At 35.2% G+C, this 27,911-nt stretch overlaps 1 protein-coding gene across 1 annotated transcript in view; it reads left to right on the top strand.

The window, feature by feature from the left end:
* Mrps9 (mitochondrial ribosomal protein S9) overlaps positions 1-27,911 on the top strand; it is a 63,965-nt gene that overhangs the window by 5,595 nt on the left and 30,459 nt on the right. Inside the window, exons 2-4 of the mRNA XM_027951837.3 lie at positions 5,630-5,809; positions 22,169-22,231; positions 22,317-22,347. Coding sequence (XP_027807638.2) covers positions 5,630-5,809; positions 22,169-22,231; positions 22,317-22,347 — 274 coding nt within the window. The remainder of the gene's footprint in view (positions 1-5,629; positions 5,810-22,168; positions 22,232-22,316; positions 22,348-27,911) is intronic.

Below are 27,911 nucleotides of genomic sequence, written 5' to 3'. Positions count from 1 at the left end.
AAATAGTTTATTTTTTACAGTTTCATTATGAAAAATTTCAAGCATATACAAAATATAATGAGCCCATGTATCTGACTGTGAATTTCTAAATTATTAAGATTTTCCCAGTCTTATTTCACCTCTGTGTGCATTTTTCCCCAACGCTACCTCCTGGAGGCACTTATGTAAATGTCAAACATTGTGTTATTTTACTTGTACTTGAATATTCATCTCTACTGGATAAAGATTTTTAAAAACATAACTTCCATGCTACTACTATCTTAACATAACGAGTGGTAATTTCTTTTTTTTTTTTTTAAAGAGAGAGAGAATTTTAATATTTATTTTTTAGTTATCGGCAGATACAACATCTTTGTTTGTATGTGGTGCTGAGGATTGAACCCGGGCCTCACGCATGCCAGGCAAGCATGCTACTGCTTGAGCCACATCCCCAGCCCAAGTGGTAATTTCTTAATGTCATCCCTTATCCATTCCATGTTCAAATTTTCCTGATTGTCCCAATAAGAACTTTTTATGGTTAAATTGTTTTAATCATTATTCAGAGTCCGCTTATGTTATTTAATCGGTAAGTATGTTAAGTCACTTAATTTACAGTAGTTTGGGAATGAATATAAATGGTGAATTTTTTTCAGCAATGTAGTGGATTTCCTAGTTTGTTTAACTTAGCATCCATTTCCCCTTCATAATAGCACCTTAGTTTCCTCAGGAAAAATGAGATCTTTCCCATTAAATGTAATCCAGAAGAACTACAATCTGAGGCGTCTAACCCAAGGTAGTCGCATTAGATACTCCCTCTCTTGAGATCTTGGGTATAGAAACAAGATAGTTTGACTCTCATTTTATCTTAATAGCCACATTGTACTAAAGAGAACTTGTGGTAAAGATCACTGGAATTCCTGCTTTGTGGCTGCCAGAGAGATTCCATAGGCCGTGCCTGTTTTCAAGCATTGTTCTGTGGGCTCCTAAATAGCCTTTTAAGAAAAGTCCCTTTCGCTTAGGTAAACCAAAGTCTGTTTCATTTGCTTTCATCGAGGGACCTAATTTATACAAGTAACTTGTAACACTCTCTTGGAGACCATAGAGTCTTCCTATTCACATTTTCCCTTATCTGACTTTAGGCTTTACCTTTTTAAAATTTCTTCAAAGTTTGTTGCTTTTTGGGTTTTTTTTTTTTTTGCTTTTCTATTCAAATTAGCAGCACATTCTTCTTTGTTCCATTTTATCCAATTATACCAAAAGGAAACTCCTTAATACTGCTGTAATACCATTAAAGTAGTGTTAAGCTGGCATCTGGCCAAATTTGGGACATCACTGCTGTCAAGATGTGTCTGCATCTTTGGCAGCCTGCTTTATTGAAATTATAGTTGTCTGACCCACTGATTATCTTTAAAAAGAAACAAATCTGTCAGGTCGTATCTGTACTATTCCACCAACAAAAGTCTGATGAAAATTCTCTTATCATAGCTTTTTAGCTGGAAATGGAATATAGAAAATTTTGTTGGGAATTATTCTTAACAGTTGGAAAGCAAATTTTCTCCAGGAATTCTTGGTGTGTTTGGCTAAACATCTTGTTTCTTCACACTCTATGTTTCTTATTTAATGGATTGTACCAATGAATAATGAACTCCTTTAAATGTAAATATTTTGTATGACTTCCTTGCTGGAATAATTCAGAACATTTAATAAATATATTCAGTAGCCTGGTACTAATGCTGTGATAATTTTGTAAATTTAAAAAATATTATAAATTTCCAGGATATCATATTCTTTTTAATTAATTTTTTTATTTATATATGACAGCAGAATGCATTACAATTCTTATTATATGTATAAAGCACAATTTTTCATATCTCTGGTTGTATACAAAGTATATTCACACAAATTTGTGTTTTCATACATGTACTTTGGTTAATAATGTCCATCACATTCCACCATCATTAGGATGTCATATTCTTAAGCAGTGTGTATCTCTTTGAAAAAGATCCTAAAGAGCTTTTATGAAAAATAGTAAGTTAGGTCAATTTTAAAGCCCTTTCTAAATGAATGATAAAAATCCTTATGAATACATTTGCACCTTACTTATGTTAAAAGTAGAGAAGCTACCATGTAGTGTTACAAACTCCAGAGAACAGAGATAGATGTAAACTTTTAAATCAAGTGAAGAAACAAATCTTCAAGTCAGTGATCATCTGTTTTGCTTGAGAAGATGCTAAAATGTAGGAACCAAAGAAGAGAAAATGGAGAAATAGAGAAAGAAAATACAAAGGCATAAATAGAAGAATTACAGTACTCTCCAACCCCCATCCACAGTTTTGTTTTTTCTCTAGTTGCCTTTGTCCATGTTCAACTGTAGTCCAAATATTTGTCTTAACTCTCTCAAGAGAGACCGTGTTCACTTATCTTTTATTACAGCATATGGTTTTATAATTGTTCTATTTTGTTATTAGTTGTTGTAATCTCTTACTGTGCCTAATTTATAAATTAAACTTTATCAAAAGTATGTAAATACATGAAATAAAGTGTATATGGGGATCTGTTCTACCCATGATTTCAGGCTTGCACTTTGAAGTCTTGGAATATATCCTCTAACAACTGTGTTTTACCACTGTGTTTTATATGTCCCTGAGATAACATTGCCCTTTTAATGGTATCTTTCACAGCTCACTGTGAAAGATACCATTAAAAGGATTTTAGAAGGGAAAAGTGTTAGAGTCTGTAAACAAGTCAGGTGGTATCAAGGTACACAAGTTGCTCGTCACCCCCCAGGTTATTTTGCTGCAGCTGGACTGCTGCAGAAAAGACAAGAAGATATGATTAAAAGAAAATCTTGAGGCTTGAGTTTTGAAGATAGTGATACAAAAAACAAAAGTTCACAGTGGCTGCTGTAAGCAGAATTGACACTGCAGAAAGGAGTAAGAATTCCACTGTCCCAAGTGCAGAATCAAGGGACAATAAATCAGAGAGAAACTGATATGAATGGAGAACACAACAGTGGATCATTGCCATGGGTGGAGAGTAATTTGGTGAGAATTCAGTGATATTGTTTTCTTTCCAGAGTTGAGAGTAAAAGTACCTTTAAATGTTTTACTCAGAGATACACTAGCAAAACAGAGCAGGCTGTATCTTATTCAGATTGCTAGATAAAAGATAGATTAAAAACAAAAGGCAAACCCAGATCCTTCCATATAGTGAAAGAAAGAAAATAGGGGAAAAGTATGAAAAATATAAAGGTAAGATGACTGATGACAGAATAGCTAAACCCACATATTTTCATCTATTAAAGATTCAGACTGTATCAAACAGAACCTAAAATGACCTAAAATTTAAATGGAAAGCATGGGCAATGTTATCTCAGGGACATATAAGTAGGTAGTTGAAAGGATTGCAGTTTTATGATACAATAGAATTTAATTCAAGGTAAAAATGATTTCATGGGAGTGGAAAAACTTCATAATGCTTAACTGTACAATCTGCCCTAAGATGTAACTCTCGGAACTGAATAGTGTATTGAATGTACCATTGAGACATACAGAGAAAATCTACAGGAAAGGAAAAGATAACTGACAAAATATTGTATGGTTCTAGATTCCTTTTTCTTGCTACACTTTAAACCACTGTATCATTGCTCTTTGAATATGAAATATTCAGTCCATTAAATCTATCACCTTTTGCTCTCAGTGGACCATCTCATCTCCTACTTCTCAAAGAAAATAGTGGCCACATAAGACAAGTAACTTTACTTTTCTGATTCCTTCCCTCATATGTAAATGATTTTGTTCATGTAATAGAAGAGACAGTTCTCATTCTAATACCAATGCCTGCCATCTTCCCACCGCTAATGGTGTCTGCTTCATGTCTCATTCGGGTTTTCACATACCTGTACCTGGATCTCAGATCTTTCCCATGTGCCCATCCTCAGAGCCATCTGCCCTTTGGGATGTCCACCAGATAACTCAAACAACATTCCTAAAATTGAACTCATCACTTTCCTCCTGATCTTGCTGTTCTTCTACAATTCTTTACTTCAGTGACAGAGCCATGTTCACTGGGAGGCTCATTTCTCCCAAGGTCTATGGGTGGTGATGGCTGGGGATTGTGATAGTAACCTAAAACAGTGTCTTAAGGAATTTGTTTGAATTGTGGGTTCACTTGTTTTATGAGTGGATTGTTTTAGCCTTGGGCAAAAATATTTTGTCATATTATTTATAAAACCAGCAGCATAATCATAGTTTGTCAATGAAACATTTGGGAGAATTACCTCTAGTGTATGGCTGTTATTTTTTTGGACCCAGTTTATATCTTTGACAGATTCTTGGGTCAACAAAGCATTTTCTCTTAGCTGTGAATATGAGAAGCAGCATCCTCATGCTCACAGAAGACATGGAATCATAACAAAAACAAATACCAGAAAACCCCTGTACTCCAGTAAATACATGAGATGATTAAACTACTAAAGTAAGGAGTTGATGGCCGTGGGGATCAGAGGTATAAAAACAAGTCCTGTTTGTAAAAGAGTAGGCTAACTATAGGAGCCCCCCTTATCCACAGGGGATGCATTGCAGATCCCCAGTGGATTACTGAGACCACAGATAGTACTGAAATCTGTACTGTTTTTTCCTATAACATGTATATTTGAGAGAAAGTTTAATTAATAAATTAGGTACAGTAAGCAATTAGCGATAATAAATAATAAAATAGAATAATTATAATAATTATAACAATATACTATAATAAAAGTATAAATATAATATCAGTGTGGTCTCAAAATATCTTTTTGTACTGTATTGTCTTTCAACTGCTAGGGTAACAAATCAAGGAAAGCAAAACCATGCCATGGATATAGGAAGCCACCATATACACAAGCAAGTTGTGGTCTTGTTTTTATTCATTGATAATAACAGTGTATCTTTATATAGCACTGTAAAAATTATAATTCTTGATTAATTACATATTGAAAAGGGAGAATTCCTCTGTGCTCTCCAGAGGGAAAATAAAGTTTTGTGCAATTTGAAATCTCTCTTTCTGACCCATGAAAGAATAGAAAAATCCTTTTTTTTTTTTTTTTAAAAAAAAAAACTCTTTTGAAGCATTTAAAAACATAAGTTTACCATTAATTGGATATCATAATATTTTTCCTGTATTTTTTCTTATATTTCCTGTTATAACTGTAGTGATATTACTGCTGTAGAGTAATCTGACTTTAGTATTCTCAGAGGAAGGGGAAAGCTATGGGAAGGATGGATGTTTATGGTAAATAAGGATATGTAGCATACCCACTCAAGTATTTTAAATATTCTGAAATGCTAGTAGTTTAATCTGCTTCACAGATAAGCTTTTGAGCAAGATCGGTTTTTAACATCTTACTTGGTTGCTTGCTTTGTCATATTGGGGATTGAACCTGGGGCCTCCTGCATGTGAGGCAAATGCTGTAGCTCTGTATTCCAGAGCTGTATTCCCCAGTCCTCCTTTCTTAAGGAGCCCTTTTACTTGTTTCTGGACTCCTTGCCAGCTGAGTATGATAGTTTTAAAAAAGTCAACTGTTTAGATATCCTCTTTTATTTAGAGATGCTGACCTGTTGGATCAGTTTAATTTAAAATATTTTTTCTTTCCATTTACATTTTCTATTAGATATTAAGGTTAATACATACCACAGTTGTAACGACAAAGAAAAGTGTTCCAGCCTCAAGACGTGAAACATACACAGAGGATTTTATTAAAAAGCAGATTGAAGAGTTCAACATAGGAAAGAGACACTTGGCCAACATGATGGGAGAAGATCCAGAAACTTTTACCCAAGAGGATATTGACGTAAGTACAGTTAACTCAGTTGGAAAAGTAATTGCTGTAGAGTTTTAGACATTTATAGCACTTTTCTTCAGCATGAGCCCCTTAGCTCTCTGTAAATTTTAATCAAACTGTCAGAGTATGGAAAAATATCACTGTACATTGCAAGTTGGAACCATGATATCAAAGAGAGATGCCACTTTGTACTTGAAGCATCACAAAGTATGGTGAATTTTAGATTTTAACCAGAAATGGATACTTTTCCTGATTCAAGGTCAGAGGACCTGGACTTCTATGGATGCTTATATACCATTTGAAAACATTTGTCCTGTTTTCAAATGGTACTCTTAGGCTCTGCTTTCTGACAAAAATGATAAAGTAGATAGTAATGAAAGCATGTTGCAAGTGTTTTGACAATTAAGGTCAGAATTCAGTTCCTTCTGTGCTCTTGAATTACTATATTCCTGATAAAAGTAATAACAGTTAATAATACTTTTGTGTTAGAAATTCCAGAGTAACTAGCTGAGGAATTTAAATTTAACAACCGTAAGCTTGTGCTGATTTTTAAAAAGTAACATCTGACATCTCCTAATGTTTTGTATTTAACTGAAAATGACATCTTCATATAGATATCACATTTTTATATGCTTTTTAAATATAGTAATGCTTTGCTGAATGACCAGGGTATGTTTTGAGAAATGCTTCCTTAAGTGGTTTTGTGAACATCATAGAATGTATTTATACTAAGAGGATAACTATGTCACTAGCCCATGTAATCTTATGTGACCATCACGATTGAAACAGTATTAGGTGACATGATTGTATATAGTTGTCCTTTGTTATCCTGGGGGCTTAGCTCCAGGATATCCATGGATACCAAAGTCTATGGATGATCAACTGTCATATAAAATGGTGTAATATTTTCATAAGACCTGCATATATTTTCCAGTATATTTTAAATCATCTCTAGATTACTTATAATATCTAGTACAATATAAATGCTATGTAAGTAATTGGCATACTGCATTATTTAAGGAAGAATGACAAGAAAAAGTCTGCATATGTTTAGTATAGGTGCAGTTTCTCTTTTTTCAAATATTTTCAATCTGTGGTTATTGAATCCACAAATGGAGAGTACACAGACATAATTATCATTTTTAATGAATTAGTTTAATTCCCATTTTTAAGTATACATTTCTTGTTTGTAAATGGTTCTGAAGTATATTTTTAATGTCTCAGATCAACATTTTTGTCTTAAAAACTTTCTATTGCCCTTTTAGGTCTTAGTGATTCAAGTTGTAGACCTTGTAACTGCTGTCCTCTTTATTAATCTTATGATAATCTGGACTGTATTAATAAAATTATTTTTAATACACTTTAATTTTATCCTAGGTAGCATGGTAGTTAAGTATGGTTGCTTGCTGCATTTTTAAAAAAAGGAACCTGAGGCACAGAAAGACTTAGCATTCTGTGTAAATACGTATGCAAAAATGGAGAAACTGTAAGATCTTAAACTTTAACTTTAAAGTTCTTTTTTCATATCTGCCTCATTTCATAGATCATGGTCACCTGAAAAATATCCATAATTTTTAGCTAAGATATCTGTATACTCAAAAATTTATGATTTTCAAGAGAATTGGAAGAAAAAAAACACAAAAATTAGGTATCTGTATAGTCAAAGAGTATGAGTTTTTAAGAACTGAAGAAAAGGTCAAAAATAAGATTTTATTTTTCCCCATTTTATACCATGTCCCCTTTTAAAAGATAGATTAGTGAGCAATTTGGCACAAATTGATATATTGCAGTTTTTTTCTAAGTAGGAACGTAATCTCTGCTTCCCTAGTTATTTGTCCTGAGATAACCTTTTTGCTGTTTCCTTTTTTGGGTGGTAGCTGCTGGGTTAAGACATAATTCATGTATCATTTAAGGTGTACGATTCACTGGTGTTTAGTTTAGTCACAGAGTTATACAGCCATGACCGTAATCAAACTTCTGAATATTTTCATTATCCCAAAATGAAACTTCCTACTCTTTAGTGTGCTGTACTTCTTCCCATCTCCCAACTCTAGGCCGCTATACTTTCTACATTTTGTCTGTATAGATTTGCCTATTCTGGCTATTTCATATAAATAGAATCCATCCATATGTGGTCTTCTGTGACTGGCCTCTTTCACAAAACATGTTTTTAATATTTATCCATGTTGTAGTTTATATCAGTATTTATTACTTTTTGTTCCTGAGTTAATTTTCTTTTTTTTAAAAATTCACTTAAAAATTCCATTTTAATAGAGTAGGAAATAAATAATAAATATCATACACTATTTTTTAAAAAGTTTTACAATTGAAATATTTGAACAAATATAACTTACTGTATTTTAGATTCCACCTGTCTCAGTCTCCTGAGTCACTGGGATTATGGACATACTCTACCATACCTGGCTACATATTCAATTTTTATGTCAGAAAATTTTAAAAAAGAAAAGTTGTTCCCGAGTAATTTTTTATTAAAAATTCAGTCATCAATTGATGGGCATATGGATTGTTTCTGTTTTGGCTTGTTGTGAATAATGTTGCTATGAACATGAGTGCTATGAATATCAAGTTTTTAGGTAGGCATGTTTTTAGTTCTCTTGAGTATATACCTAAGAAACTATTGCTAATCCAAGGTCATGAAGATTTGCCCTTGGGTTCTTCTAAGAGTTTTACAGTTTTAGTTATTGCATTTAGGTTTTGATCCATTTTGAAGTAATTTTTGTATATAGTGTGAGGTAGGGGTCCAACTTTATTTTTTTACATGTGGATATTCAGTTGTCCCAGAATCGTTCGTTGAAAAGACTTGTTCCCCCCATGGAATTCTTTTATCTCTGTGTGTCAGCGTTTTGTTTCTGTGAACAAAATAGCTGACAAGAACATCTTAAAGGAAAAGTTTATTTGGGGCTCACAGTTTCAGAGATTGAATTCATGGTCAGCCAACTCCATGGCTCTCAGCCTGTTGATGCAGAACAGCATGGCAAAGTGGGTGGTGGAGGAAGGCTGCTCAGTTTATGGTGCCAAGAAGTAAAGAGAAAGAGCAGATGCCAGGGACAAAATATAAACCCCAGTGACCTACTTCTTCCAGCCACACCCTGCCTGCCTGTAGTTATCACCTAGTACAGGGTAGTTCTTTCAAATTATTAATTCGCCAAATGGATTGATCCACTAATTAGGTTACAGCTCTCATAATCTAATCATTTCACCTCTGAATATTCTTTCATCATCTCACACATGAACTTTCAGAGGATAGGTCAGTTCAAACCATAACAGTCACCCTTATCAAAACCCAATTGACCGTAAATATTACGATTTATTTCTGGACTTATAGTTTTTTCCCTTTGATCTATTTATCCTTATGCCAGTAACTACTCTGTTTTGATTACCTTAGCTTGGTAGTAAGTTTTGAAATTGTGAAGTATACATACTCCTATTTGTTTCTTTTTTTTTTTTCCCCCAACATAATTCTGACTGTTCTGTGCCTCTTGAATTTCTGTATGCAGTTTTAAGGTTGGCTTATTAATTTCCGCAAAGAGCCAGGTAGAACTTTAATAGGGACTCTGGTAAATCTGTAGATCACTTTTGTGAGTGATGCCATCTTCATGCTAAGTTCTAATCTATGAGCATGGGATGCTCTTCTGTTTTCATTTATATCTTTAATTTCTCTCAGTGATGCTTTGTAGTTTTCATGGTTTGATACTTCTTTTGTTAAATTAATTCCTAAGTTTTAGTTTCTTTTTTTAAAAAAATCCTACTATAAAATAGAATTGATTTTCTAATCTGGATTCTCCATTGAAAGTGTGTACAGTTGATTTTTGTATATATTTTGTGTGATTTTGTTTATCACTCATGAATTGAGAACCTTGCTGAATTCATTCATTAATTCCCAGAGTTTTTAAATGGATTTTCTAAGATTTCCACATACAACATATTGTCACTGGCAAATAGTTCAGTTTTTCTTCTTTCTTTCCATCTGGATCCCTTTTCTTTCACTCTTTTTCCTCACCTAATATCCCTGGCTAGAACCTCCAAAAGTATTAAACAGAGATAGCTAGAACAGACATTCTCAATTTGTTCTGCTCTCGAGCAAAAGCATCCATATTCATTCACAGTTAAATGTGATGATGGTGGCCATAGGATTTTGTGTGGGTGAATGTATCAGATTCAGGAAGTTCCTTTTCATACCTAGTTTGTTGAACTTTTTTTCTGGTGGTGGTGGTTGAGTGTTTTATCATCAAGGAGTGTTAAATGTTGTCAAATATCTTTTCTGCTTTTTTAAAATCATGATTTTTATCCTTTATTCTATTGGTGTGGTGTATCACATTTAATTTTTGAATGTTAAACCAACCTTGTGTTTATGAGATAAATTTCCTTTGGTCAGTTTACATAGTACTTTTTATATATTTCTAGATTTGGTTTGCTAGCATTTTGTTAAGGATTTTTGCATCTAATCAATACTAGTCTATAGTTTTCTTAGAATGTCTTTGTCTGATTTGATATCAGTAATATTGGCCTCATAGCATAAGTTGGGAAATACTCTTTTCTATATTTGGAAGAGATTATAAAGAATGGACATTAATTATTTTATAAATATTTGGTTCAATTCACTGGTGAAAGCCATCTGGGCCCAGGCTTATCTTTGTAGGTAATTTTGTTTTTGTTTTTTACTTTTTTACTGTTTGGTTTTTAAAATGGCATTGCTGTCTCCTTGTGGCCTCTGTGTCCTTGAGTAACATTTTGCACTTCCAGCTGAGTTTACCACTGAAGTGTTTTTGAGCAGCTTTCAACTATCTTTTTGGATTTACATCAGGTGTATTTAGCTTACTGAGAAAAGAATCAGTCAGTGGTTTTGTAATTCTATCTGAAAGAACAAACCTTTTCACACTGTAAATATTTAAATGAATTGCGTTGTTTGGAGTGGCAAGTTCATGGCTTGGCTGTTTACTCAGAATATTATTTTGGGATGTTAAAATTATTTTTACAGGGGCTTAGTTTATACAGAGTAGACATGGCCTATAATTTTGTTCAGTCACCTTAGTTACAAGTCTAGGGTTACTTTACTTGTCACCTAGGTAAATTAAGTGCCATTTTGTTTAGATTAAATCATTAGTTATTTTATATATTTTAGAAACCACCTTTTTTCATACTGCTTATCTAATTGCCAAAATAACAAGGGCCAAAACCACTTATGAAATGTATTTAGGCAAAAATATTTAAGATTTAGAACAAATCACTTCATATATTAAAATATCTTGAATATTTTTCACCATACGTTGGTGACTTCATCTAGAGAATCCTTTTAATGTTATATAGAGAAATCTAAAAGGATCATGTGAGTACATGATCATTCAATCAAGTAGAAACAAATTTTTGATAATATATTTAGTTCTGGTCCTCAAAATACGAAATTGTCCTCCAAAGAAGAGATACTTAACATCACTAGATAAATGTGAGTGGTGACAATTATTCTGTATTTTTAAAATACAGAATAATTTGATGAAGATACTTGATATCATTTTGTCATTGTTCAATAAAATTTTCTCATAGTTTTAGCTGACTAAGTAATGAATTAATACAAAAAAACCTGGTGCTCCTTTAGAATATGTATCTCTTCTAAAATGAAATTGAATTTTTTATGCAGAATATTGAATGCAGAAGTTGTAAAACTTTGTTATTAAATTTTTTTCTATTTTTTTGGTTTATTTTGCTTTGTTTTGATAAATTTATTGTAGCTGAAGTGATGGTGTTGAAAGCTGTAGTACCTAGGAATAGATGATTCTGCGTCACTAACTAGCTCTGTAACGTTGAGCAAGTCACAGCTTTCTGTCACTTGATTTTCTAATCTCTGAAATAATACCTGATTGCCTGCCTCGAAATAAAACCAAGGAGCATGAGATTAATGCAATGTGTTATTGTTTTCATTACTATCAGTATTAACAACATTACTATCAGTATTAACAAATACAATCTACCATAACTGGAATCATTCACTGTTTTCTCTAATTGTCTTTGTCACATGCTACCTGAGACTGAATGTTGGGAGAATTATCTGAAATACTGTTGAGTGTATTGATTTATCATGGTTGATTTAAAGGTTAGGTTGATACTGTGTCTCACCTCCTTTGGTATCTGGACGCTCATATGGAAGTGAGTGTTCGCCATTTTCATTGACACTGGGTTACCATTCTGCTGCACTAGACTTTGCTGCAAGTGATTGATTGGCTTTACTGAGTCTCACTTTTTATATCAGTTAACTTTTTTGGCATTTTATTAATTTTAGCAGATTCCCTGTAGCATCTGAGTAGATATAAAAGTAGACAGTGACAACCAACTCTTGCCAGAGCATTTTAATTATCTGCCCATTGTGGTTTTTATTTATGTTTTTGGAATTATTTTTGTAAAAAGAGCTTGACTATATATGTAAGCTGAAAGAGAGAAAATATAACTGATGGATCTTATTTAGTATTTTCATGTTAAAAATGCTTAGTTATTTATGATAACTAATTTTAAACATTTTAAGCTCCCATTGCAATTACTGTTACATGTTTAGAAGTTACAGTGATTTCATATAATGTTTGACTTTTTTATGTAAATTTTTTTATTTATTTATGGCAGCAGATGCATTACAACTCTTACTACATATATAGAGCATAATTTTTATATCTCGTTGTATACATAGTATATTAATGTTTGACTTTTAATATATAAATTAAAAATAGGTACTATCATTTTTCTCTTATTCAGTATGATCCGGAAATTAGATATTTCACCAAGTGAGTTTTCCAGACAAGAGGAAATTATTTTTAATTATTATTTGTAATGAGATTTACCACTATATACCGAAAACTTTCTCTGTGTGTGTGTGTTTGTGTGCGTGTGTGTGTGTGTGTGTGTGTGAGAGAGAGAGAGAGAGAGAGAGAGAGAGAGAGAGAGATATGCTATCAAGGAGCCACATTTAATCTTTATAAAAATGTTATGAGGTGGGTTTTGTCATTGTTCTTAGTTGTTGAGGATAGCAAGGCTGTATAAGATCTTTCTGTAGCCTAAGAATATATTCTTTCCACACTTTGAAAGATTAAGTTTTGGGATAATATTTTCCAAAATAAATTGGTACTGTCCCTAACCTTTTTTTGGTAGACTATGGTGGCTGTAATTTAACTCTGTAGCGCTTTCTGAGTTTTCTTTTCAGTGTGGTTTTTAACCCCTGACTGGCTCAGAGTACATGTTTGCCCTGTACTAAATGACCTGGCTGTACTCTCTTCCTGATTTCTGTCCTCTTCTTTCCTGTCAGGATGTCTTGTGTCTGTGTGTCTGCCTTTAGCTGCTCTCACCTGCCTGCCAACCTCCTAGTACAACTAAACTTGTTAGATATGTGAATTAAAACTAAGAGTCATTAGCTGTCATTGAGGACCTGTACATCCTTCCTAAGTAAAAACCGTGAATTCATGTCAGCTATTTTAGCTCCTCATTGGACTTTCTCTTTGATTTCTAGGTTTTACAACTTTATTTCAGAGGATTGAGTTTGAATAGCAATCTGGCCTCACCAAATAATTTGTATGTGAATATTATACCCAGTTAATCTTATATGCTAATGTTTCCTTAATTTAATAAAGCATTCTAAAGCATAGAGTTGTGAATTGGTAAAGCAAAAAGAAATATAGTGGTTACAATTTTGGTACAAAATTAATTCTGTGTGTCACTGTTGTACTTAAAGTTACATCATCTAGAAGACTTATTATTACTAAGGCTACAGTACTGTGTGTTTGCTGAAATGTTTACAGAATTACTTTGCTATAGTTAATGCTCAATCTTTTTGTTACATTTATGTGAAGAAAAATTGTAGTTGGTATGATAGATAATTAAAAGGAAATTAGTCATTGGCAGGAATGGGTTTTCTCTTATTTCAAAATAGTAGTTTCATTTCTGCCTAACTTTTAAAATCATACTGAAAAGAAGCAAATTGCTATTGGTCTTACCCACTGAACCTCTCTCAGAAGATGTCAATAGGAAAAATGCCAGTTAGTCTCTAACAACTAGTAGTAAAGATGGTGGCATGCTGAAAGTACTTTAAATGTGTGGTAATCTATTGAAAATAGACAAATTAATGCTATGGTTCTCAATTCCTGTTCTGTAAACCTTTCACAGGTTACCAAACATTGATCGGTGTGTAAAAAATATTTTTGGCTATAACAGTATTCATCATTGTTAAGAGGAATCTGTCAGATGGAACATTGAACTGAATGGATTTTGTTAAGCAGTGGAAAGTGGTTAAAAAGAAGAATCTGTAAAGAGCTAAGTCCATGAGTGCAGAACAGGAAAGACAGAAGCAGTTTTCCTTCTTGATCCCCACGTAAAAAGATGGTCAGGTGAGGTGCAGCCAGGGCCTATGGAACTTTGTGGAGATTGGAACACACTGCTGCACTAGAGCAGACACAGAGTAACAGTTGACTGACAGTTTGTTTAATGAATCTCTTAAATTTTCATGTGTATCAAAAATTATTTTATTCAGAATCATGCTGTAAACACAGACAAGTTGAGGGCCACTGATACTTACACTTTCCCTTTTGAATTAAGCATGTAGTAGTTATAACTTTTAAGTTGGAGACATTTCACTTATATTACATCCTATGAATACAGATCTGCACTTGCATTTAGTAATGACTATTTGGGAATTAAAAGTTAAGTTCTACATTACTATTAAAATTTCAGGGAAAAAAGCCAGCAAATTGATATATAACGCTGCTGAAGTCTACCAATTACTTTTTAATTGGTATTATAGACCTCATTCTGAAACCAGAATGTTTTATTCTCCTAAGTGTGAATATGCCGTATGAAGTTTCTCTAATTGATTTGCTGTGCCCATTCCATTTGATGTATCATTTTTCACAATATTTCATAATTTGTGCTCACTTCTAATGAACAGAGTCGTTAGGACAGGCATGTCTAAGTACAACTGACAGCTAACATTAGGTGCCAGATGCAGTTTATAAAGCTATGTAGAACTGTAGAGAACAGTTTAAATAAATTAGCACCTGTACATTAGTCTCACTTGCTGGTAATTTATAAGCGAATCAGTAGAGATGACATTTAGGTAAGTCATTGATCAAGTTAACAGCTGCAAACCCACTGCCCAGCTGGGATATCTAATTAATAGAGATTGCATTCCTGACCCAGTGCTTCTCTTGGGTTGAACCTACAGTCCTTTTATACTTTGACTTCAGCCTAAGAATATAGTCAAATACTTTGCCTTCATTTTAAAGAACTCTTAAATTATCAGTATTCCGATTAAAACCTAAACAGCAAAAAATAACAGCAGCAACAGAAAGCACAAGCATGTTTACTAGCAAGTTTAGCTTTATTCCATTACTTAGATTAATTTTTAAAGCTTTATATTTAATAGCATCTTTTTAAAAAATATTTATTTTTTAAGTGTAGATTGACATAATACCTTTATTTAATTCATTTATTTTTATGTGGTGCTGAGGATCAAACCCAGGGCCCCGCACGTGCTTCGCGAGCGCTCCACCGCTGAGCCACAAGCCCCGCCCCTTAGCATCTTTTTTTAAATGTTCTTTAGTTGTAGGTGGACACAATATCTCCATTTTATTTTTATGTGGTGCTGAAGATCAAACCCAGTTCCCCACTCGTGCTAGGCGAGCATTCTACCACAGAGCCACAACCCCAGCCCATTTTAGATGAAATTTTTAAAACTTATGTTTCTTAATTTTTGGCAGCAGTGTTTTAAGCATACTTGTCATACTTAACATTAAATGTATATTTCATTTTTTTTTAAGGAGAAGGAGAAGAAATTTTTATTTGTTTGAAGAAGAAGGAGGAGGAGGGGGAAAGGGAGGGCAGGGGAGAAGAAATTTGTATTTATTTACTTATTTATTTTGTGGCCGACTGGCATTGAAATGAAACCATACATGCGACACTTTCTCAAAATGAGACATTAATTGAGAAAACCTAAGGGCTTTGCCAAGTAAATTCCATACAAATTTTAAAACTTAGTATAAGAAATGCTAAGCTAGAACTTATTCCAGTTCCTTAGATTTTCTTGGGATATAACTTACAGTTGAAAGATTAAGGAATCAACAGCCTTAAATCAGGGAATAGGACAGTGGTTTGGGTATCTTTTCAGGTACTCGGACCTGAGTTTTGATGGTGTTTGAACACCAGTGTGTGTATGAATCCACTCCAAAGTATGGTTCTTATCCTGAGAAAACAGTTCTTGAAACACAGTTGTTAAGCCTTTAAACAAAGACTTTTTGGCTAGCAATCTTGTTTCAAAGCTTCTTGAAGAGTCATTTAAATGAGTCTTAACACAAGCACTTTTTGTTTAATTTAGTGCTTCCTATTTCATAGTAAGTAATGATTTTTCATGTAGGTTGTTTAGAAGGGAAAGAGCCCTTATTTCACGTAATTGTGAAATTTCTATTAGTTCTTTTATTGTTGGCAAGGTTGGTCCACAATTTGAAAGTGAAATGCCAGTATTTCTCTAGTTCTAAAATACTTGAGGGACAAGGCCACTTGCTGCTGGTGAGTGCCTACACACAGTGCGAGCTCAAGAACATTAACTCTGAACAGAGAGCTTCACATCCACAGAGAATAGTTTCCTCACCACCTTCCTCCTGTGGTTTTCTGGTTGGCTAAATTTCACCTATCAAAATATTTAAACTTGGCATTCTTTATCATGCCATTATGGATGCTTCAAGAAAACTGCTCAAAAGGAATGAAGTATTCCAACACTTCTTTGCTTTCATGTTTCTCATTTTCTTTTCTTGTCCTTCTGAACCTTTCCCAACCAAATCTTTGCCCTAAGTTTTTTGGTGAAATAACCTACTCCCATCCATTTTTGTTACTTGTTCTTTATCATAATTACCTTATTGAATAAGGCGGTGAGTTTGGTGTGGATTTTATAGGTTAATCTTAATGTTTTTCTGTTGAAGTAAGGAAGTGCATTTCTAGTTACTGTGCATTTGGGGAAGCCTAGAGGACTCATGAACTCAGCCTGTGTAAGATGTTATCTTCAATAAAGTATTTTCTCAAGTGGAATAAAACTGTTGAGTTGAAGAATAAGAATGAAATTGTCTACCATCTGCAGGGAGAGCTTGGTGAAGTCCCTGGAGCTGGTGGTTTTTGAGAGAAACTGATTAAAGAAACCAAGACCATCAGTGGAGGTGGAGGTGGAGGAAGAGAGGGAAATTTAAATACTATATTTGGAAGGACTTGAGCAAATACCTTTCTACTAAAATAAACATCAAGCCTAATAGACCAGCTGAGAGGCCAGCAAAACTAACATATAAGGATGTGTGCCACTGAACTGGTTTCCCCTAGCCTGGCTATAATTAGGTCTCTGTCATCCTGGTTAGGAAGGCAAAATCCTAATATTTATTGTAGGGTAAGAAGGTAAATTGAGGGGCTAGGGCTGTGGCTTAGCGATAGAGCACTTGCCTGGCATGTGTGAGGCACTGGTTTCGATTCCCAGCACCACGTATAAATAGATATATATATAGATAGATAGATAGATAGATAAATAGACATTAAATAGATAAATAAATAGAATCAATCAACAACTAAAGAAATATTAAAAAGAAAAAAGGCAAATTGAGAGGAAAACTTGTTAACAGTCTAGAACTTTGTGGTTATCATTAGCTATGTGCGATTATTTTAATTTATTATTAAATTGAAATTTTATTCTTTCAATTATACTGGCCATATATGTGCACAGTAAGCCACATGGGCTACTGGCTATCATTGTACAGCACAGATTAGAAAATATGTTCATCACTAGAGAAAGTTCTGTTGGACTCTGTTGGCTAGAATGTTGCTCCTTCATTTCTTCCCAAATAAGAATTTGTATATTTGTCTTGTATTATTTAAGAGAAATAGAATACTTGGAAGTATAAGCAATATTGGTCTACTGTTTTGTTTTTATATTATCTTTCATTGAAACAATCCAAAATATCTGAAGAGTAGTTTTGAAAACATTTCACAATACTATAAGAGAGTAAATCGAAATTTTAAAATTGATAAAACTTTAAATAATACTAAAGGCAGTTGACAGTTGGAAATTGGAGCTTGGGAAATAGATTTGACCTCTATCTGCTTGAGAGAAAGAGACTCAAAGATGGAACTCTGAGGGAACCAGTAATTGTGAGACCAGAGTTCTGTTTAGAAGAGATTAAGAAAGAGTTTTCAGGCAGGTGGGTGGGAAACATGACTGCAAGGGAGAGAGGAGACAGAAACCTCACATGAAGAGACCTGAAAGTAGGTTGTGGGATTTGAAAGAGGCCTTGGTGACCATGAGAAACCAGTTGCTGGACTGGAGTTAGTGTGAGGCTAAATTGAAGTCTGTGGATAAAGGGGTAGTTCAGGGAGTGGGTGGATGCTCCTAAGAATAGAAATATTAGATGACTTGTTCACATGAACGTTATTTGAGGTCACTGACAAATATGGCAGCCATAGGTACTGAAAGGAGCAAATGGGAGCATTAGCCCTTTGTAACTGAAATAAGTAATGCGGAAATTGAAGGCCAGGGCAGCTTGGGGAGAGGATGGCATGGCCAGATGGTGTGGGCCTTCAAAGAGGATGGTGCTGGCTGACATGGCAGAGTCATATGTGAGCACAGAGAAGTAACTGAGGGCCCAGGCTTGACAGGTGAGGCTGCTTTTGATCTAGGTCTGCAAAGACAAATGTGACTGTATAAAATGACAAGGAGAATGATGATGTGCCAGGTGTCTAGAAAGGAAGAACTGGCTGATTAAAAAGGAATGAGAGTATCACTGAAACAGGTAACTGAGGCCTCCTTCTTTGTACCCTCTTGTGTAGCCTGGATATGGTTCTGTCACAAGTCCTATGTATTTTATTATGCCATAATATTTTATGTATTATATTACAGTAAACCCTGTTTTTGAGATTATGTGTATGTCATCTCCAATGGTAGAATGAGGTTGGGAGCCGTATCTTGTTCTAAACTAAACTAGCAGAGCGCCTAGAATTCAGGTGGAGTTAATTTGTTGAATAAAATAATTTCTTTAGGAGTTTTTTTTTTTTTTTAATTATTTTACTACCAAATAGCTGAATGTCCTTGATGTCAGTGAAAAAGTACATCTGTTATCTAAGAAAATTAGATTGATTCCTTGATGAGAGAAGAGCACATTCCAAAATTAAATTTGGAAAGTTCAAGTTTTGGCCTTGCCATTTATTTCAGTGTGATTTTGGACTAACTGTTAAGCTGCTTTTTCATCTGTAGAACAAAGCTGTGAGTACATGACTTTTATTTTAAGTCTTAATATGGTGAATAATGTACTTTATGTAAACTAAAAATGCTTGTTTATTAACATTTATCAAAAGCCTGCTTTGTGTTGTGCTTTTATAAATATCTTACTTAATCATTTAGTCCCTATGACAAGCAGATAAATGTTGATCTCCTTATAAACAAAACCACTAGGAGTGGTTGTATTTGAAAGCATGGTTATAATAAGACACAATAAAAATTAGATTTTTATTTAATCTTCTATTCTCTTATTCACCACCCTTCTGAATTCTGCAATGTAGTGAAAGTAAAGATTTGCCTATTATAGTTCATAATACTTGGCCTCAAAATATATCTGAAAGCTGTTCAACTCAATATTCACATTCAAAATTTTTTTGTTCTTTATACATTTACTATTTATTTCAAAAGGGAATCAATCTTTTTTGCATTTTAACAACTGTGTTAACAGGGAGTTAAGTGGACCCAGAAGGTAACAAAAATTATCTTTTTATTAAAGTCAGGTAGTGCATTACTTTAGAGTTTGCAGAACTGTGGAATGCACAAAGGAGACAAATGGAAGTAATAGGTCAGTTATGTTAGTATTAGTCCACGCATACACTGAACAAACGACAGGTGGCATGTTGGAATTCATCCTTTCTATTTTGTACGTTTTGTTATCTGGTTTACAAACAGCTTGTTTATTTTATTTTCCGTTTCTTCATTCCTTTTACTTTCATCCTTGGTTTTTCATTCTTTTTACTGCATTTGTGATTGCTTTTTATATATCTGTCATATCTAATGCTTTTCCACAGTATTTGATACAATACCTTGTACTGCAGTGCATAATATGGTGAAGGATTTTAAATTAATAAAGATATGTTAATTTACTTTTAGCTGACTTTTTTTTTTTAAGGCAAAGCCACCTTTCCTGATTCTTTCAGTTAATTTCAGAATATGTTCAGCAAATTCTTTGTGGTCTTATTTTCATTTTTTTTAAGACAGATTGCTGTGAGTCCTCAATATTGTTTGCACTACATAGTTAACATTCAGATTCTACCAATCAGCTTCCTCATGCCTTTTCTGAGAAATGAGAAATTCAACTATGAGAATGAGAAATGAGAAATTCAACTATGGGATGGAATTCTTAAATTTTCATTAAACTCTAGGATTTTAGTCAGTGGACCACCTAAGTTAATAGTAATTTTCATTTTTCAAGCTGATGCCAGTGACAGTTTGATCCTCATTTGAGAATCAGTTGGCGTGTCTTACTTGTGATTTTTGTGAGTTTACCATCAGTTGTGCTTAGTCTTCTGTGCAGTATGCTATTCTGATCCAAGCCTTGGAGTCAGCAGCCTTTTGGCCAAGATGCTGACCACCTCGCAGCTGCTGTATGAAACTGTGAGAACAAGCTCCGAGACTAGCGATGTGGTCCATAGGTGCTCTAGGCTGGGTTGCCTTTGGGAAGGTCTTGCACATTTTTTTAAATTTTAACATCTTTCCACCTTTCTATTTTGAAACTTTTCAGTGTCCGGGAAATTTTAATATTTCAGTGACTGCAAACATGTAGATGAGCGTGTGCCCTTCACATGGATTTGTCAGTTAACGTTTTGCTGTATTTCCTTTTTCTGTACATGTAAAATTCTTTTTGAGTAATCCATTGAAAATTTCAGATTTAAACTTAACCTGTAAATGCATCAGCATATATTTATAACCCCTAAAGACTTCATCATCTGATAGTAACATCACATCTCATGTAATCATGACAATTCTGTGATGTTTTATATAGTATATGTTTAAATTTCCCCACTTTACCCCTAAAACATCTTTACAGCCATCTAGTTGTTTTTATAACCTAGACCTCTTGTTTTGTAAAACTGTTCTGCATTCTGGTCTTCTCATTGCTTCTTCTCATGATCAGACTTAGAATGGGCAGAGAGTACTATTTAGACTATGTAAGTGACATCTGCTTCTCATTGCATCACCCCAGAGTTTTTGTGATCTGTTTATCCCCCCTGTTGATGATGGTATGACTGATTTCTTGGTTAATTAAGATGGTTACCACTCAATCGCTTGTAAAAGTAGCTTTTTCCCTTTGTAACTAGTAAGTAATCTGTAGGGTGATATTTTGAGTCTTTGTGAATTTTCTGTTTCCCAGTAAATTTTCAGCCAGGACTTTAACATCTGATGATCCTTTCCTGAGATGGAAGACTAACTTGAAAGTTTTAAAATGTTGATTTTTCTACTTTTGTCATTCCTTCTACTTTTAGTGTTATTGTTTTATAAAGCAGTTTTCTTTTTTTCCCTGTGTGTGTGCGTGCACCCGTGCACCCAGACTTAAATGTATAAACACCTACATATCAAATGTGTTACGAGGCATTGTCCTTTTTTTTTAATTTTTAATGTTCAAATTATCCCACCTTTGGCCATTGGGAGCCTACTGCAGCTGACTCCTGTGTCCTTTTGAGCACTTTTTTATTTTCTGAACAGGAACATGTCTCATGCTTATTTTGTACCTTGCCATGGGCCTGCAACCAGCCGTTTCTGCAAGACTGAGTTCCTTATGCTGGGAAATTATATTTGAGGGGTCATGGTGAATGAGACTTAGAGCCTAGTCTTTGCTATTTGCGTGATCGCTGGGATTTGGAATGATTGCCCTTGAGTATATTACGACAGAAGTTATAGAAGAGCATCTCTAATTTTCCTTTACAAATGAAGGATTTGTGCTCTCACATTCAGGGGGTTAAATTTGAAGCTATTATTTGAAAATTGTCAATAACCAGTATAATAGTTATAATGGGTATATAGTAATTTTATTAGCCCATTCAAAAAATTATGCAACAAGAATGCAAATGGAACTCTAGTCCAATGATTGGCTTATAGTGAGAAATCAATAGCTATTAGTGTTTTTTTAGTTGTTGATGGACCTTTGATTGATTTATTTATATGTGGTGCTGAGATTCGAACCAAGTACCTCACACGTGCTAGGCAAGTACTCTACCACTGAGCTACAATCCCAGCCCTCAATAGCTATTAGTTATAAGGTCAACTTGTTTTTTTATAACAGTTGTTAACTAACCTTTGTTTGTTACTTTCAGAGAGCTATTGTCTACCTATTTCCAAGTGGTTTGTTTGAGAAGCGAGCCAGGCCAATAATGAAGGTAGTTATCTTAATTTTTAAAAAAATTTGATTTAATTTTTTTATGTTACAGTAATTATCTAATACACTTTTAATTTATTTTCTAGCATCCTGAACAGATTTTTCCAAAGCAAAGAGGTAAGTTTGCTCAAGAATAAAATTATTTCTTTCTTTATTACAGTGTTGGGTAATAAAGAATGTTGGGTAATAAAAAATGTCAGCAGTTATTCATGTATTGTAGAGTAGTCCTCCTTTGCCTTGGTAGTCATGAAAGAGGGTACAACATATTTTGTAACTGATAATGAATGACTGGGGTTTGCAAATTATTTCTTTTTATTAAATGATATTAAAATTAGACCAGGTTAGAGTTTAAGCCTATACTAATGTCACACTAGTTATTTGTATTTTAATATGCCTTTTTGAGGAAAGTGTGATACAGATCTCCTAAAAACTCATTTAACTTTTGTTTATATGAAGCCTTTCTAGTTCTTCTTCTCTTTCTCCTTTCTTTTTTTTTTTATTTTCAGTACTGGGGATAGAACCCAGGGCCTCACACATGCTAGACAAGCACACTACCACTGAGCTACATCCCCAACCCTTTTCTTCATTTTGGAAGCACATTTTCACTAAATATATTTTATCTTTCAGCACTTTAATGGTGTAATTTCATTGCCTTGTCTTGGCTTGTTTCTGATCAGCAGTTAGCCATCATTCCTATCATGTCCCCTCTTTTCTGTGGCTTCTTTTAAGATTTTTCTCTTTTAAATATGTTTAAACAAAAATCTTTAAAGCACAAGAAGCTTTAAGATTGTCTGGGAATTGAATAGTATATTTACTATCCATTAAAGGTCTCTTATCCAGCATAGACTGGTGGTACTTGTTAATTTAAAAGTGAGTATTAATGCTACAAATGACTTATTTAAAAAATATTCAAAATATCAACACGTTTATTCATCAGTCTCTTGATGTATATTCCTGGAAGATTTTTTGAGTATGTATGTGTTCCTCTCTGTTCCTTTTGAATATCTGTGCCACTTATGTACCATCACCATTTTTCAATTTTGATTTCCTTACAATGGAATAAAAGAAAAAAACTTCCTAAGAAATCCCAGTGCAGCATATATCTATATTTCCACAAATTTTTCCTTTAAGCCACATTAAAGTCCAACACAACATTTTTTTTCAACTTGCCGTTGAGCCTTTCTAAAGCATTCAACTAGTTTTCACAGAAGCAGCTACTATATTTTCAGTTTGTACTCATAGTTTGTCTGTTTATGTAATATTTAATTCATGTACAGTAATTATAGAAATAAGTGCAGCTGTAATAAATGGTTTGGGGATAAACACAACTGACTCTTAGTAAGCATGTAACTCGACAGCAGAAATGTGTGGAGGTAACAGAGAAGGGCCTGGGAGCCACCCGCTGAGTGCGCAATTCCAAGGCAGCATTAGTCGATATGTTTAGTGTTAATTAAACGGAAGTTGGTAAGAGAGGAGGCATTTCTATAGAAAATTTGTTTTATGTTATGTTTCTGCTAAGTCTTACATCTTCAGAACTAGGCTTTCTGTTCTGCTTTACTTCACTCTTTGAAATTGCTTTACTTTCTTCCTTTTTACAAATATTTCAAATCTTTTTATAAATATGTTCTGTCTTTCCTATTCAATTCTCAAACATGATTGATTTTATATATAGTATCAATTTAATAATCTCTTTTGAGGAAATAAATGAAGGCTATAGTAAAAGCATCCACCAATTTTAAAGGTACAGCTCAGTTTTATAATATAACCTTATGCACAAGGCATAGTAATTTACACCCAGTGGCTTTTCCATAAATGTCTGTAAAAGTGACTTCCCCTGCCTTTTTTTTTTTTTATATTGGCTCCTCAATTTTTCAACCTCTCAGGCTCCCCACCAATGCCTCTTCTTTGTTCTACATACCTCTACTGGTTGTGTCTTTCCTAATACATCTCTCCTCCTGAATTTCCTTTGTTCCTTCAAATTGTGTCAGCTTTTCAGTATTAGAAGTTCATTGTTACTGGCAGCTGGAATGTAACAACTGAAACTTCTGTGTATCCTTTCAAGGTACCCATGTGTTATTTTGAAAATACATCAGAGCTGGTAGGATTATTTTGCATTTCAGTTAACTGTATTTAAGTAGTACTTCTTTAGGATTAGCGAGGTAGTTTGATGCTTACCTCCCTACCTCCTTATTTTGTCATACTTTGTAAATATAGGTGAAACTGATTTTTGTGTGTGTGTGTAGTTTAAAAAAATAACTGAACTTTAGATTTGGATAGATAATAGCACTTACAGTGTACTACCCCTTCCCTTATTAAAAGACAGAAATTTCTGGATAAAGTTAGCATAGAAATTCTGCTTAACAAGTGCTAAGAATATTGGGAAAATGAAGATGTATAACAGGTTGATGGCAGAAATAATATTAGACAATATGGTATTCAAGGAGGGTGAGGAGTGGTTTATTGAGACTAGAATGTTAATTTATATTGATAAAAACCTATTATCCATTAAGTAGATTTGACGACCATGAACATTTTTGCACCAAACATTTAACACTGAAATGTTGTAAAGCAAAAGCTGTTAACTAAGGCTATAAAGAATTTGAAAACGTAGCATGATTTTATAGCTACAGATAGAAATACAAAGAATACATTTTCTATGCAGATGCCTATGAAATATTAATAAAATTCTAATGTATTGGGTCATAGGAAACTCTAACAAAATCCAAAAAGTAGAAATCGTATCAGTTAGATTTTTTGACTTAAAAATCAATAAAACTGTATCGCTGTTGGGTTAGACCAAATGAAAATTGAAATTGTAGACTATTTAGGAATACATGACAATGAGAATAGTTCCTGTCCAATCCTATGGGATGTAGACTTTATCATGCAGAGACAAACATATATTATTAGTAATTAAGAGAGACTGAAAATAAATGAACTAAGTATTCAATTCAGGAAGCCAATAAGAGAAAAACTAAATGGATGAACATAATGAAGAAATTTAAAAGAAGATTTATAATAAATAAAACCAAATAGTTCTTTGAAAAAAAATCAATGAATTCAACCAATTACTGGCAAATCTGAACAGGAAAGAAACAAAACATAAGAGAACAGTATTTTTTGTTGTTCCAGTGCTGGGAATTAAACCCAGGGCTTCATGCATGCTAGGCAAATGCTGTACCACTGAGCTATATCTCCAGGCCAGTATTAAAAATTTTAAGTAATAACATTCAGGGGATATTTTTAAAATATAAGATTGTTATAAGTAACTTCTTATAACTTCTAGTTATATGAAAAAATCTTCTAAATACTAGCAATAGCTAGTAGCATTTACTGAAATTTAGAGTAAGCCAGGCATAGTTTGAAGTGCTTGACGTGAATTAACTCAAAGCCTTGACAGCAGTTTTATAAACACATACTATTATTTCCCTACTTTTTAGATGTAGAAATTAAAATACATTAAATGAACTTCCCAAGGACACAGAATCAGGAAGTGGCCTACTTGTAGGTAGGCCCAGGTGGTGGTGACTCCAGGGTATAAATGTGTGACTACTACCCTCCTTCACTCAGGTGGCCTGGAGACTAGTATAATTGCTACAGTTGCCTTAATCAGGAAGATGCTGGTGACACTAAAAGTCAGGAGAAGTCAGAGGTCATCAGAAGTCTAACAAAAGAAGTAGAGGCTCTGAAGGTCTCATTGGAGAGTTCTACCATACCTCAAAGGAGCGGGTAGCTCTTTATTGTGTAAATTATTACAGAGCAGGAAAAAAAGCTTCCAAATTCACTTTAAAGTTCATGTAATTATAAATTTGAACACAAATTATATAAAAAGGAAGCTAGATAAAATACCAGAAAACCAAGTAAAGCATTTTACTAATAGAATATACCAAAATATTTTTTCTTAGGAATAGAAGTATAGTTTAACATTAGGAAATTATTAATGTGATTCTCTGTGTTGAGTCAAAGGGAAAATATTTTCATAGAGGAAAAAAGTCTATTGACAAATTAAACTTTTTTTTTTTTTTTGGTTAAAAAATAATATTTAAAAATAATATTTTTTTTTGTTAAAACCAGAAATGAAAAGAAACCTTCTTTGAAAAAGACTGTTGTGAGAAACAGAAACATATCAAATTTTAAAACATATTACTATATTCCATTACATTCAATAATAAGACAGATAAACCTGTACTCACCTCTGTATCCAATATTCTTTTGGAAGTCTTAACTTCAAGTGTGACTTTAAAAAGCATGGATAAGAGGTAGGGGAAGGGTGACCACCGACAGAAAAGGCCCAGTGGCCCGCAGCGGGACAGAGCTTCCAATCACTCCTGCAAGGTAGGCGGGCCTGCGACCCACTGGCAGAAGAGGAGCAGCCGCCTGCTGAGAGGCTGAGCCGCCCCCTCCCCCTGCGCCAGCATAGTAGAGGGAACTGGGACCAAACACAGAGCAGGCCCAGCGGCCTGCTGAGGGGCAGAGCCGCCCCCCACCCCCCTCGCCTGCCAGGTAGGGAAAGGGTGACCACCGACAGAAAAGGCCCAGTGGCCCAGGGCGGGACAGAGCTTCCAATCACTCCTGCAAGGTAGGCGGGCCTGCGACCCACTGGCAGAAGAGGAGCAGCCGCCTGCTGAGAGGCTGAGCCGCCCCCTCCCCCTGCGCTGGCATAGTAGACGGAACTGGGACCAATCACAGAGCAGGCCCAGCGGCCTGCTGAGGGGCAGAGCCGCCCCCCACCCCCCTCGCCTGCCAGGTAGGGGAAGGGTGACCACCGACAGAAAAGGCCCAGTGGCCCGCGGCGGGACAGAGCTTCCAATCACTCCTGCAAGGTAGGCGGGCCTGCGACCCACTGACAGAAGAGGAGCAGCCGCCTGCTGAGAGGCTGAGCCGCCCCCTCCCCCTGCGCCAGCATAGTAGAGGGAACTGGGACCAAACACAGAGCAGGCCCAGCGGCCTGCTGAGGGGCAGAGCCGCCCCCCACCCCCCTCGCCTGCCAGGTAGGGGAAGGGTGACCACCGACAGAAAAGGCCCAGTGGCCCGCGGCGGGACAGAGCTTCCAATCACTCCTGCAAGGTAGGCGGGCCTGCGACCCACCGGCAGAAGAGGAGCAGCGGCCTGCTGGGAGGCAGAGCCGCCCCCTCCCCCCCGCGCCTGCAAGGTAGTCGGAACTGAGACCACCATCAGAACAGGTCAGACCTGCAACCGAGAGACAGAACAGGCCCAGTGGCCTGAGGAAGGGTAGAGCCGCCCCCCCCCACGCCTGCAAAGTAGGCGGACCTGCGACCCACTGGCAGTACAGCCCCAGAGGCCTGCAGAGGGGCAGTGCCGCTGCCTGCGCCTGCAAAGTAGGCAGAACTGCGACCACCGACAGAACAAGCCTAGCGGCCCGCAGAGGGACAGAGCCGCCGCCCGCGCCTGCAAGGACGGCGGACCTGCTACCGACTGGCAGAGCAGGCCCAGCGGCCTGCCGGCGTGGTAGGCACATTGCCCCAATTGGCGGAGGGGCAGAGCCGCCGCCCGTGCCTGCGAGGGAGACTTTGCAACTATACAAGACCAATATAAATATATAGGGGGAAAATTCAATAGCACAACAGTTTCACCAAGAAGAAAGGAACGCGAACAGTATGAAGAGACAAGGAAAGAAAGGACCACAAGCATTGCAGGTCAACTCAACTTTAGAAGAGGTA

This window comes from Marmota flaviventris, chromosome 14 (assembly GCF_047511675.1).
Source record: "Marmota flaviventris isolate mMarFla1 chromosome 14, mMarFla1.hap1, whole genome shotgun sequence".
NCBI lineage: Eukaryota > Metazoa > Chordata > Mammalia > Rodentia > Sciuridae > Marmota > Marmota flaviventris.
This window is presented reverse-complemented; position numbering and strand designations above follow the sequence as displayed.